At 35.5% G+C, this 14181-nt stretch overlaps 1 protein-coding gene across 17 annotated transcripts in view; it reads right to left on the reverse strand.

Moving 5' to 3' along the window:
• Positions 1–14181, reverse strand: part of KDM6A (lysine demethylase 6A) — a 165915-nt gene that overhangs the window by 2886 nt on the left and 148848 nt on the right. For 16 of the 17 annotated variants that reach the window (XR_011050315.1, XM_068425267.1, XM_068425261.1 and 13 more), the window contains 8 exons: positions 13940–14004; positions 13764–13838; positions 11760–11908; positions 10622–10736; positions 8366–8553; positions 6982–7123; positions 1367–1493; positions 257–427 (listed from right to left, as the gene is read on the reverse strand). Coding sequence is in view for 16 of the 17 variants with exons in the window: in XM_068425267.1 (XP_068281368.1) it covers positions 257–427; positions 1367–1493; positions 6982–7123; positions 8366–8553; positions 10622–10736; positions 11760–11908; positions 13764–13838; positions 13940–14004 (1032 nt within the window). In the remaining variant the exon portion in view is untranslated. Of the gene's footprint in view, positions 1–5; positions 428–1366; positions 1494–6981; positions 7124–8365; positions 8554–10621; positions 10737–11759; positions 11909–13763; positions 13839–13939; positions 14005–14181 lie in introns of those variants that run through there. The other variant, XM_068425249.1, reaches the window with a different exon arrangement.

The following is a 14181-nucleotide window of genomic DNA, read 5'->3' on the forward strand; positions in this document are numbered from 1 at the left end:
GATTTTTAAAGCCACAACTTTATGAATTGTAACATCATACTTTTCCTGAAAACTCAGCGGTTACGTTCTGCAGTAAGTTACTTTACTATTTCACATAAATCTGACTCTTCAACGTTTTGTTCTGTAAATATCACACACAACCCATACCTCCACTTGAATCAGAAAGTCCACGGTACTCATACAATGGAGTACCAAGACAGTCTACAACTGCTTTACAAATAATGTATTTATGCACCCACTTATTAATTTGACTTACTAATGTAAATTGATCATAGACTTGCATCAAGTCCTCCATTTTGTACTGTTCTAGCACCACAAAATTTTCCAGGTTCGTGCTTATCTTTCGTGCACAGTCTTGGCAATGTACAACATACGTCTTTCGAGAATTGCTCTCACTAGTGACAAAAAGCAGATCAAAGACTTCCACCTATTAGACAGGAAACAAAGTCAACCGTTACAATTTCATTTTTTAAAAGTTAAACCATGAAAACTGTATTTTCTTTAAGATTTACACCCTCACCCTATGCATGCAAAAAGAAAAATTTCGATTTGCTCAGGGAAAATCTATCCTCCTAAGGCTCAGGTAGAGAAATTAAACATTGTAAAACCACTAATATTACACTTAGGATGTCTGCATGAACAGTGCTATGGGAAAGCTTTTGGTCAATATTGACGAAGCAGGATTCCTCCTCTGAATAGGGGTTTGCTCAGTAAGCTGGGGATTTATAACAATTATACCTAATTTTCCTTTTTTGAATTTGTCTGCAAAAGAAGTTTGTAATTTATTTCCTTACTACTTAGTCCCATGCTTATTCTGCACAAGAGGCTCAGTCAGAAGATAACTAGAAACTGATTTCAGAGTGTAGGAAAGTTTTGTTTTCTTTTAAGCTTCATTAAAACTATTAACCTGTATATTAAAGGCACTATTATCAGAAAGTAGAATACAAAATTTGAGCAAAAAGGTATGTCCTGTGAAGAAAATGTACTTAAATTCTCTCTCTTTTGGGGCTATCGTTGACTTCTGAAATGAGGACAGATACACCCTTAAAATGAAGCTCAGCAGATCGAATTATATGCAGGAAGGGATAACAACTTCTTATAATAACTGAGAACTGAAAATCGACCTAGTGAGTAACAATGTTGTGGAAGTACTGTGGAAGAGATTGCAGCAAAATGCAGCCTATGTCTAGAAAAACAGCTTGATAAGCTCTTTGAAGACAGTACTGCATCACATATATGTGCTTATAGCGTGTAGTAGATGCTGCAACTTAAAAGCAAAATTAAAATAGCAACAACAGCAAATGACAGGACAAAATTTAAATAAATGTTATAGTAGTACACAAGTGCAACACATATTTTGACTGACCTCACAAATGCTACAGTAATGAGCTGGCTCGTCCTTTGCTCGCCCATGCCAGACAATCTCTTTTCCTGCAGCAATTAGAGCTTCCCTCAGTGTCTGACACTGTTTGAGAGTTCTTAACAGGCAGTACCTGCAACCAAAACCAGGTGTATATTCAGTTCAATATTCAACTTTATAGTAAGATTCAAGCAGGCTTAAATTCCTTCCAAGACCCTGTAACCTGGAGTTTCCTCTTCCTCTGGGATTTCAGAAACAGCTGGCTAATAAGAATCACTGGACCCATGACTTACGCACAAGTTAGACCACATGCTTATGGACCTCTGCGTAGATTTGTTCCATTTCAGTACTGCCTCTTGCCCTGCAAACAGGCTGTATCTTTCATTTTTGACTGGAAAGCGTGAATGCTCTTTTAAGCACAATAAAGCAATGTGTTTTCAAAAGCAATTCATGTATTTTATTTTGAACTATGAATTTATCAGCAAAATGTTAGTTTGAACTGCCACATTCAAAATAACTGTTTACATTTTGTGTAACTGACTATAGCCTATCCAAAGAACTGTTTTAACTAACATTCTAAAAACCCTGTTACTTCCTCAACACTACTAAATTTTCAGTTATCCAAAGTCTGGAAACCCAGGTTCTGAGAGGAATCACTCCGCTCACAGTGGAAATAAAATCTATCAACAAATACCTTTTTCTGTGTAGAAGGAAAAAGAATAGTCAAGTTCGTATTAGAAAAGGAAGTCCCTTCATATTAAAAAGAAATTAACATTGAAAAAAATTCTTAACACTTATTTATGAATGAAGAAAAGAACTGGTCAAATGTCAAATTAAAATCAACAGCTCCCTGCCATACTTCTGTGAAGGATAAAAAAAAATTATCTTCTGTTTTATACAGTTTTCTGTACTAGAAAATCTAACTTGTTTTCTAGCATTGTATGAGCTACACACATTCTCTAAAAAAAAGTTGGCAAAATAGGTCACCAGATTTCTAAATTACAATGTTATTTACAGTAATTTTTAGCTCTCAGCTATCCTATTTATTTGAGCTGCAGCCTTTGCAGCCTTTAATTTTCTCCTCCGCAGGGTGGTTACATTACATGCTCATTAGATGCAGAAGGAAGATTGAAAAAATGTAAGGGGAAGAATAAATATTGGACAGAAAACAAAGTGCTCAAGAGTTCTATCAAAATGTTTTCAACTTGATCCTTCTCCCATTTTAAAGCCTTAAACATGTAATATATACGTTCTGGGGTTTTTTTTAAATGTTTCTTTCATGTGTTTCCAACCAGTTAATAGAATATTAGGCTTATTCCGAGATACTCTCCTCGATGTTTTATGCTCAGACTGTCCACCTTCACTAAAAACAAGCCTATAGCTTCATTAATACCTTCACTGTAAGAATAATGCAAAACTGAAAGCATATTTCTATGTTAAACATCATATTTTCATACACTGAATTTCAAGAAAATTAAACAGCTCATTTAGCTGTAACTCTTTCAACACTTTCGAAGCTCCATGTTAATGGGACTTACGATGCTAAGGCCAACGATATGCGACAGATCATGTATTAATTCACTTGAGTGTTGGGCTAACATTGGTGTGCTTCTGACTAGTTCAATAACTTTGGTATAGCATTCTTTTATGCAACACAGTCTGATTTCAAATAAACTTAAAAGCTACCATTCTTCTCTTCTCTTCTGCTGTTAACCGGAAAAATCTTTCGGTATGCCAAGGAGCAACTGGAAGCACATCTGCACACTTGCTACCATTGTTCTTCACTTTTGACTTCCAAAGAGTTTTCAAAGTGTTATTTTCAAAGAGTTTTCTAATGTTACAGTTGTGAAGAAAGAATCACCCAAAATGTAACCCACATGTAACACTGCTGCAATGTTGACAAATTAGCAATCAAAGCCGAAAACAACAGCTAGAAGGTGAATTCCCCCTCCTTGGATACAATGCAGATCCTAGTAATGGCACTTGAAAACGTAAATGTTGACTATTTCATGCTGTCAAAGAATAGGAGAAAGCATACGAACTATCACTTTGAAAATGCACCACAGTTTCTTAAAGTATGGGAAGTCTAAAGAAAGCCAAAAAGGTGTCTAGCAGAGTCGGAATGTGTAAGTTAAATGGTGTCAGCTTTTAGTATTGTAGGCCTGTTTTTATTCTTGTACAGTGAGAATCCAGCTAAAAGAAAATCTGGACCATCTCTCTCTCTCAAATTCTTTACAGGCATGGCATAAAAAGCATGAATAAATCATGTCCAGTCAAATTCAAGTATTTAAGAGAAGATTTTAAAAAGGACATCATCCTGATTTATTCTAGAAGGGCAGTGAGAAACCTGTTTGAATATTTAGATATCCAGTAAAACTTTTCAAAGTATGGAGACCATCCCAATGGCAATGCAAAACTGACCTCTTTGTATCTTTCAGTAATGTATCTTCCCTACTGATACCGAAATGATCTTATCTGGCTTCATGATTTTGTGCAAAATCATTTCTCCCATGTCATGTTCTTTTAGGTTTCTAAAACTACTTTTGTAAAAGAACTGAGTATTTCAGTTACTTTGGAATTAATTTTTTAAGCCTTTATTACTATGTTCACACTACCTCTAAAATTCTTGTCTTCACCAGATGAATTTGTAAAAGTCCTTCTAGCTTCCATCTAAGGTTTGCAGTTAATTTTTCTTTTCTTGAGGATTGTGCTCCCTCAGTCAAGTTTTAAATCATTCTGTCTGCCTGTGTTCCTGCTCATGATTCTACTGTTAATATCAAATCTTTAAAAAACATTTCATGAGAAAGTTTCAGTTTTCTCCCTTTGTCTTTTATCTAGCTAGACAGCACTGAGTTGCACATTAACTAGAAATATAAGGAGGCTTCAGATTTCTTCCAAAAACAAAGTTTCCTTCTGTTATTTTCTTCCCCTACTGCTATTCTATTTCTTTTCATCACTAATCTGGTTCCCAATGTTTATATGTATACTTAAATTTTAGTTTATTGCCTACGTAGTGGTTACTCTCACATAACCTAGTAAGACATATTTGTGTTTATCTTTCAAATTGGAATTGCAAACTACTTTTTATCGTTTTCCAAGAGCTATTCTTTTGTACTATTCTGATATCTAAGAAGCCCCAGAGACAGATGTCAAACTACCTAAACACTTCAGGTATGTTCAATGTGCAATTTTAGATACAGACCTGCATTTTGGCAAAAAAAAAATTACAGCTGTGTCAGAAATACATTTTTTCTTCCTGATGACAAATGAGAAGTCAGCTATTCAAGATGAAACTCCACCAGCTGTATCAGAAATCAATTTCTCTCAACTGTTTTTATACACATGCATACACACATACATATAAACACACAAATGTCTGTATTTTGTACATAATAAAATCCAGGAACAGTGGACAATAGCTACTTGCCAGTCAGTGCTATTTTCCTGCAGACAAGCAGTCCATAGGAAAATTATGCAACTGCTTTCCTATCTTAAGGAGATTCATGATTCATGAAGGTTTCTGCATTTCCAGTATGTTTACAAAGCCAAGGTCTGATACTAGAGAGTGTTTATTCTGATGATGCCCATTTCTAGTAACAGCTATGCCACAACTATAGAAGTGACCACAATGAAGAGTTATCTCAAGTTACTGCTACTAGATGTTACAACCCAGAGCTCATACTGGGATCTTCTTCCCCTCTGCACACATAGCATGGAACTTGGGATTTGGCTGACAGCTAACTTGGATGGAGGGCTTAATCCAAGTAAACTGGAAGTGCTTTCAGTAGACTGGAAGAAGCAAACTCATGCAAGACCAAAGTTTATATCTGCTCCTCAGCATTACTGTTAATTTGTAATATACACCTAAAATTTAGGTCTCTCACTAGAAAAAGCTCAGCTGCTGTCAGCCAGTAAGACAATAGGAAACAACCATTTTGTCCTCTGTGTTTCTTTACAACATTCTAAGAGATTCTCTTGGAGAAGGATGCTATGCTCAGTCATGTTTTCCTCCTTTTAAGTCTAAACCACGGCAAAAAACCCCAAACGTGCAAATGCAAAATACAGGTGCCAAAATATCGAAATAGCATTTTGCCAAAAACATTCCAAAACTGTTTCAAGCTTTACAATAAATGCCTGCTGGGCTTGGGAAGATATATAAAGATAATTGTGAAACAAGTTTGTGGATTTTTGGTTGGGTTTTTTTTTGGTGTGGTTTTTTTTTGTTTTTTTTTTTTTATGGACTTTTTGGCTTCCTCCCTCCCACAGCCTACTACTTTCCCTCCTGTTTCTCATTTCTAACTGTTCAGTTTCTCCTCTCCCTTTTATGACAGCTGGCATCCTGACTATAAGCACTAACAGCTTAATTGAAGGGGCAGGACTGTCAAGCCGTCAGCAAAGATTTTCTTTACCTTAGATATTAGGTACTAGATTTTAAGAAAGTATTCACACATAAAGGCTATTCCAAAATCTAGCTTTACAGTGACTACAAACCTCCCTCCCCATCTTCAACTTCCAACATTCTTGGTCCTTGCAAAGCTACCATTTCAACAGTTCCACCATTCTGAAACAGATGTTCACGTCTAAATTAAATTCCTACTGAAAAAGGTGTCTCACTTAGACATCATCAATAAATCCTACTAAGGGGAAAAAAAAATTCTTTTTCTTTGCCTTTTTTTTTGCAAGTTAACCCACCATTTTTTAAAGGTCCATTTCAAGGCAAATTATAAAAGGATTCAATGCTTGTGGATCCAGTATGATGAAAAGATGAAGAAGTGCTCAAGCTCAAGTGCTCCTTTGATAGGCTTAAGGAAAAGAGAGTGCTGCTACTAGAGTATTCTCATGGTAAGTCATTTGCTTTGGAATTCATTCCCCCAATTTCTTTAGGACAATCCTACGATATATGCTGAAATGTCCATTCATTCGTCAACCTAGGTATAATGGTGCAGCAATATGATTTATATATGCCTGAAGATGCACTCTTTAAAGAAAATTACTAAAGATGCTCTGAGCCTGGAATATTACTGCATTTTGGAATATGTGTATGAGAAATGTCACTAAACTCGATTCATCATTTTACACATCAATTACTTCATTGTTCAGAAGAAAGAGCAAAGGCAAGGAGGCTTTCAAATTCCTACTTGCCTTTATTTAAAACATTTATACTGGCTCTTCAAATGACAGTGTGTGAGCACTAACTAGAAGTTCTAGAAATGTAAAGTTAAATTTGACTTTGCTGTGAAAATGACTAAACATTCTAATTTTAGTATTTGGGTTGATGACCTAATTTTGTTATTTCTTGTGGTACGTACTCTGAACAGCTTTTGTCATCTAAGTCAACTGTTTCTGTAAACTGCTATATTAAGTCTATGGTGTATTTAACAAAAAAGTTAATTAGATCATTCTAATGCTATGCCATAATAACATCAAATAGAACTTAATAAAATTAATGATATGTATTAATGAATTCTTCAAAAAACAGAATATAAAATATAAAATTATAAAATAATTTTGGCTTGATTCTCAGGACTGGAAAAGTCTTACAAAACATTACTTACAAATCAACTATTTTTATGCTCATAGAGGAAATGGGTACAGTAGATGTTCAAAGAAGTAAAACTTACTTTATCATTTCAAAAAGCTTTGGATCTGAGACCTTGATATTTCGAGCCATATTCCATGAAAGATGAACCATGGGTACTATGGACTTTACACTCTGCAGTTTATTCCACTCGTACCGTTCCACTGCCAATTTATATTGACAGGCTATAAAAAAAAAATTACAGAAGCAATTAGTTAAGAAGTAAGTATCAACTGGAGCCAAAATATTTTGATTATAATCAAAATTTATAACTTTTAATGCTAGATTAAGCTTCATTCACAATGACCCATTCATTCCAACTACACTTGAATTCTATAAAATGTCATTTTTAAAGTGTGTTTATGATGCTAAAAGAACATACAATACCACAGCAGCAACAACTATCTGTGAAAACAAGTTACTAAACAAGCTTTTGATTTCTATGGCGAAGAGAGAGCAATATTTCAAAAAGGATTCTTTAATACATTTTCAAATATTTCAAATTAAAAAAACCCCTAAATTTTAAATGTCTGCATCTCACTCTATTCATTCTTTATGATAATTTTACAGTGCTGTGGTATATAACTTGTCTGGAAAAGGAAGACTGCACCTTGAGAGATTTGCTGCAATGAGTCAGACTTTTTCACTAAGCAGCCTACTCACCCTGCCCTTTTTTAAAAAAGGTTTTACAAAATTTACTGTGACTGAACATGTGAGCTCTGTTATCAGTTGATCATATAATCCTGGAGATATACTATTTATTGCATCATAATGAAATAAAGACACACCTTAAACTATTTAAGAAAAAGGGAGGTTTTTGGAAGTACATTCTGTTCAAATGCTTGACAGAATCTCATTTTAGCTGTGAAATTTCCTTCCATTCTCACTTCTAAAAACCTTCCAAGACCATAGTTCAAAACTAAAAACTTCTAGAATAGTAGGTCTGAAAAACCTGACATTCCTTCATAAACAAAATTTTACAACTGTTTGCATTTCCTGATGCTTTCACAGAAGAGCAATTAGGTATCAGATGTCCTGAAAAAGTTAGACTGGACATCTCCTCAACTATATGTAAGTTATAATGCAGTCTGCTGTGTAGAAAAAATGAGAGAAAAAGTTAAGAAATGGCCTACAAGACAGAGTGTATGAATTCATCTAAACATTTTATTCTGCTAGTGTTTGCTACACAATTGTAATTTTTACAAATCCATTAAATAGACGAGTGCAAAGACTGCATTCTTGCTGTTTTCATTTCCTTGTACCAATGGAATCATTTAAAGCTTCAACACAAAGTTTTAAAACACAGTACGTTCATTTTTTTAATCTAGTAAAGCATGGTAAATTAGCAAGAAATGGCAGGTTCTGTGGTATATGTAGTATAATATTACCTAATCATGTAGTTCAGCACTAGCACTATTCAACCATACCTGTAAGAGGGCCAACGTTCCACGCAATGTTGTTGCACCAACCGATAGCCTGAACCCAATGAACAGTGCCAGCATTTATCCACACCAAATCCCCTGGTCTTTGAATAAACCTATAAACTGGGACATTGGCTTCATACAAATCTTCCAAGTTTGGCCACCAAGATCCCATTAGGAAATTCATATTATTCCTGAAACAATAGGAAAAATAAAGTCTTCAGCATTTATCAGCAGACGTATTAGTGGTTGACACTTCAATGAAATTACTTGTAAAAACTGATCACAATACATGTTTTCTGCATCTAATCAGTGACCCAGGAGGACTAGTCAAAAGGAAAGTATCATCTATAAAATTCCTGATCCTAATTCCACATTTCACATCCTGCAATACATTAAAACACTTAACCATCTGGCTGCCCATGTGAAGGCAGTTTATAGCTTCCAGTTATGTTCTATTTTCCTTTAAATTTCCCAGTATTTTCTTAATGCTAAAGCAGAGAAATCATTGGTGAGATCTAGCGTGTCACTGGTGCCAAATGTTGCTTTTTTAATCAGTGACTGATTTTATATACAGACCGTACCAGCTCTTAAGAATTCTTTCTGTTTTGAACAATGCCAACCATGTACTCGTACTGTCAGTGTACGCACGTGAAGCTTGTCCACACAACAAGCAACCTGTTGGCACCATCTCAACTGTGATCCACAGGTCTATGCTATATTCAGCCAAGAAATGTCAACCATCCTGAGAAGCATGAAAAAACATCTCCATATGGATTTCCTAAGCATGAGCTCTTCCACTATGGTTATGCAAAATATATACTTCTCTCCCATCCTTATCCCAATTTTATGCTGTTTTTATACCACACCATGAGAGAATATTCGCAATTCAGTTTTCAAAGACAACTCTATCAGACACTCTAGACATTTTATGAGGTTACCAAGGCCTTAGTTTCTCTGTCACCCTCAGGACAGTGTCATGGGGGTAAAAGGCATATCATTATCAGCGACACTGCAATTACATCAGTGGAATTGCAATTTTGAGATGGCTAATCTTTGTAAAGGTGGATGAAATAACAGTTGTCAGATATGCAGAAAATACAGAGTACAGTGACACTGAGAAGAATTTGCAGAGCTCTGGAAAAGTTATGAAGAAAAGTCAAGAGCTTAGTCCAGTTTTAACTGGGCAAGATAAGAAAAAAAATTCTCCTGTAAGATGACCTTCAGAGGCTACTGCTTGAATACTAGCACAATTAGGGGACAGAATTGCTCTTCATCTTTTTTTTTTTTGCGTTCAGGGCGGTGGGGGCACGTGCATGTGTGTGTTTTTTGTTTGTTTTTAAAGCATCCACTCAACACAAGGCACAACACAGAAACCCCAGTCTTAGAGCTGGCTGAGTATTTCCCCAACGGTCAGTGTACCTCACCTTTTCCAGCAAGCTACAAACATGTTAAGCATATGCAAAGCATGCCATGACACCTCCTGGGGTCTGAGTAAACTAAGCTCTCCCTCTAGATGCAGCAAGAAACCATGCCAAAATACCAATGACTCTGTACTTGCTTGTGTACAACATGTACATTAATCATAATGAAGATTAACAGCATACATCACCAGGAAAATACTTTACTCCATCACTCCTAAAAAAAACAAAACAAAACCGCAAGTCCTTCACCCTCAACTCTGTCCCATCACTCCACTGCAATAGCCCTAGAAGCCATTATGGAAGTATCACCATTTGGTAACAGTAGAGTTCAGCTTTAATATGCACGATAGAGTGCAGAGATAAACAGCAAGGACTATGATAGATTTTCTGATGTGGAAATGTTACTGCTACAAAAACTGGATTGATGCCACATAATACACATTGGTAGCAGACAGTCTATGCTTATACTAAACTTCTGATCCCCCTTAATGTAGTATAAATTGGAATCCTGAACCTAGATGAGCATTTGCTACTACCAATCTCTCACTTCTTTTATTTCCTTCATTCCTGTGTTCGAAAAAACAAATAATGGACCTAACGTTAATTTTTGAGAGCAAAGCTGTCACAGGCAATCCAAGTTTCTGTACATTGTACAAATATTGTATTTTGCATAAAGTCTAGATTTTGCATTTTGACTTACTTTAAAAGACATCTCTGACTACATGGAAAATCCATAAAACAATGTCCTCTTACAACACCCTCAGTAATTTACCCCTTAGGTCTGATAAAGTCACAGAGAACTTGATAAAAATAGAGAAAAACAGCACGCCCAGCTTACTTTTCACAGAAGTCATTCATGACACCCCAATAGCTTTCAGGGACAACAAACCATTCACAGTCACCTGGACCAATATTTATATTTACTGAACAGAAGTTGTTATTTTCTTGATGACCTGAAATTTAGAGAAAAATAAACAAACTTTATGTAAGGCTGATCTATAAAATAATGCTATGAAAATGCAAAGTTACAATTACTAAAAAACCCTACATCATAGTTTAAGTATTTGTACATATTTGTATATGATATTTACAAACACTATTTAGGTGCTTCACAGTGTTAAGAAATGCAATTAATTTAGCGGTGACAAGAGAATTCTGCTTTCATTAGTTTATGGAAAATGAAAAGCTGGAACTACCAATCTTGTGAATCTGACCAATATTTCAGCAGTTCCCTTCTCTTTTTGTAGAAATAAATGCTTCAAGATGTTAAAGCTTAGATTTTGTGGTTTATGATAGCTCTTGACAGTCCCAGTCAGGAGCAAAACTCCATGACTTCAGGCACTGAATAGACAAGTAGTAAGAAAATCTGTCCCAAAGAGCTTTCAAAATCAATGTAGAAATGTCAGTATTTGATCTTCTTTTGACAGCTGGAAAACTGAGCCGTAATCCCTAATGGAATTATCTAAAGTTGTACTTCAGAAAAAACAGACCCTGAAATTTAGTCCAGATCCCTCAAGTCTCAGTCCAGTGCCCTAACACAGCACCATTCATTATGGAGGGTTGAGTCCTATCCTCAGACAATAAAGAATCCAAAAAGTAAAAGTAACCTTATTTCTATGATTGCATGAGACCTACTCTGAAAGCCTATAAAAACTTTCAAGGTACGTGAAATACAAATACTGTCCAAGTATATAAACCTATCCTCTTTTTCCCCTTAAAGAATACAGTATTGCATGCAAGAGGTTAGTATGGTAATTACCTAGCACTGCAGAAAAACAGAAACTTCCACTATAAGGTAATTTATTACTTCGTACACCCAGACTTCAGTTAAACAAGAAATTAAAAAAAATACTGAACAGGTACAATTTTATCATGTTTAGGCATGCTGTAAGATATCGAAAATCTGCAATGCAGTTAAAACAATACCACAACAGCAGAACCTGATTTTTTTTTTCATGCAAAGAGATTATACTCACCTGGTGTTCTGCTTCCTGGAACCTTCATGTACAACTGCACTGTGTTCATGCCCAGGATGGTATGACCAACATGGCTTAGAAGATTTCCTGCTGATACCACACGTACAAAAGCAGGAAGTTTTGTCAGTTCATGGAGTTGCAACTTCCACCTGCAGCAAAATAGCAAATGGACAAACTGTGAATCCCTAAAACTCTTAGAAGAGTTTGAGAAATCTAAACATTTTCAAAAATTGTTAGCATATCAGATAAAAAACAGACAACCTAATTCTATATAACTTAGCATCTCTTAAGAGGGACATTGAGACAATGCAATACCCTTACTTGACAGTTACAATAATCTAAACGACAATTTCATTTAAGGGTGAGCTAAAAGCCAGGGTGACCAGATTCACCCTTGCAGTTAGCCAGTCTGCTGCTACACTGCCAGAAAATTCTGCTTGCAATTTACACCTCGGTGTACATCTTTTCCAAGTGAAAACAGAGCTCTACTCTCCTCACACTCTAAGCCAGTCAGAAACTATTAACCATGCTCTCAAGAGCCAAACGATACGATGCTACAACCTATGTCAAGAAGACTGTCTAAGGATACCCTCGCCTGTGCACACAATTGCTGTGACCAAGAATGAAGCTAACTACATGCATGTGCTACGGAACTGAATACTTGCATTAAGAAAAACATAGATCTTCAAACACAAAAATTCCAGAAGTGTAGAGCTCTGTAATGCCACACAAGTATCTGTGTTACTCTTTTAATTTTAAAATATTTCCAAATACAATCACAAATCTGACAGGCTACTTGAAGGAAAGGATAGTTTTGTAGTAAAGGCTCAGACTGTAGATCAGAAGATTAGGCATCTACCTGGAATCATACAAGAACTACTTAAAATACCAAAATCCAGTTCCCTATGAGCCTCAGATTAGTTATGCTTAGGTTAACTTAAAAGTTTCTCTCCCAATGGTTTGCTCTGTGTGCTAGTTTATTTAGCAACGATTTTGTATCTACAGATGGAATTTTCTTCAGAAAAAACCCCAGCATCAATATTTAAAATTTTATAACAATCTCTCATCACATACACATGTACACACATTGATCTTTCAGTGACTATATCACAAAAGACCTCAGCATCTTAAGCAGGCCTTATTCCCCAGTTTCAAACACCACAACCTTTTCTTCTGCTCTAATGACTGAAGTAGATCAGAATTTTTGTACTGCAGCTGGAGGGACCGATGGCATAGATGTGCTGGATCTTTTATGGAAATACATACTAACTAGACATTGAACCAAATAAAAAATTATTACTGGACAAAAAAATATGCTTTCAGAGTATTTCTATTACTTTCTGATGTTCTTCTGAGCTACCTTCCTCCACTGACAGAAAGATATGTAGTCTAAAGAATACACAATTTATTCTTTTTTTTTTTTTTTTTTTTTTTTTTTTTTGGCAGAGGTATCATGGCTTATTCCCAGGTAAGCATTGGTCTGGTCTTTATTTGCACCCTCTTCCTGGACAGAGAAGCAAGAGCTATGAAAAAGTGGAAATGGAAAGGATGACAGTAGGAACAAAAGGAAACAAAACCCAAGCAACAAAAATCCAGACAAACAGAAAAGAAGAAAACCTTTAATCTTATTTCTGTGCAAAGACTGAAAACTTGGTATTTTCAGAAGTAATTAAAGTTGTAAGCAAACAATTTAAAGCCTCAGCATGAAACAAAGGGAATGTATTAGAAGCAGGACTAGAAAGAACAGTTTCTGATGGATGTTTAAGTTCATTTCTGGAAAAATAAAGAACCTGGAAAGAAAAGCTTGAAAGAGATTTAGGGTGAGAAGGACTCTTAGCAACAGTTAGAAGACCAAAGATAACAATTTAATTGTGGAAATGGGGTATGCAACTGGAATTGGGTTTATCATCAGACTGACTGGTATCTAAGAACGCACTGGTTTTCTGGAAGGAGTATCATACTGTAGAATACCACTGTGAGCAGGAGGAACTGTAATCAACTTACTTTTTGTCATCTGACAGGTCAATGTTGGTCCCAAACTTGATTGTTTTAAAAGGTCCTCTTCTCCTCCTCCCAGAGCTGCAAATATAAAAAATATAATAGATCAATGTGAAAATGGGAATGATGCAAAAAATCACATAAAACCAACTACTGAATTATCACAGTTATACCACACTTACTTATCAGAAGATGTGGATTCATTATCTGAGTGGTCCTTGTGGTGACTCTTCTTCTCATTTTCCTCCTATAAAATGCAATTGTGGCAATGTTTTTTATATATATATATATATATATATGAAAGTAAGCATAAAAGTAAGAATATATATAAAATATATAGGTATAAAGTGATAACATGTTGTCAGACATTAGTACATTTGTTTCAAGATGTTGGTACAACCTTTAAAATATCTGTATCTGAGAT

This window comes from Nyctibius grandis, chromosome 2 (genome assembly GCF_013368605.1).
Source record: "Nyctibius grandis isolate bNycGra1 chromosome 2, bNycGra1.pri, whole genome shotgun sequence".
NCBI lineage: Eukaryota > Metazoa > Chordata > Aves > Nyctibiiformes > Nyctibiidae > Nyctibius > Nyctibius grandis.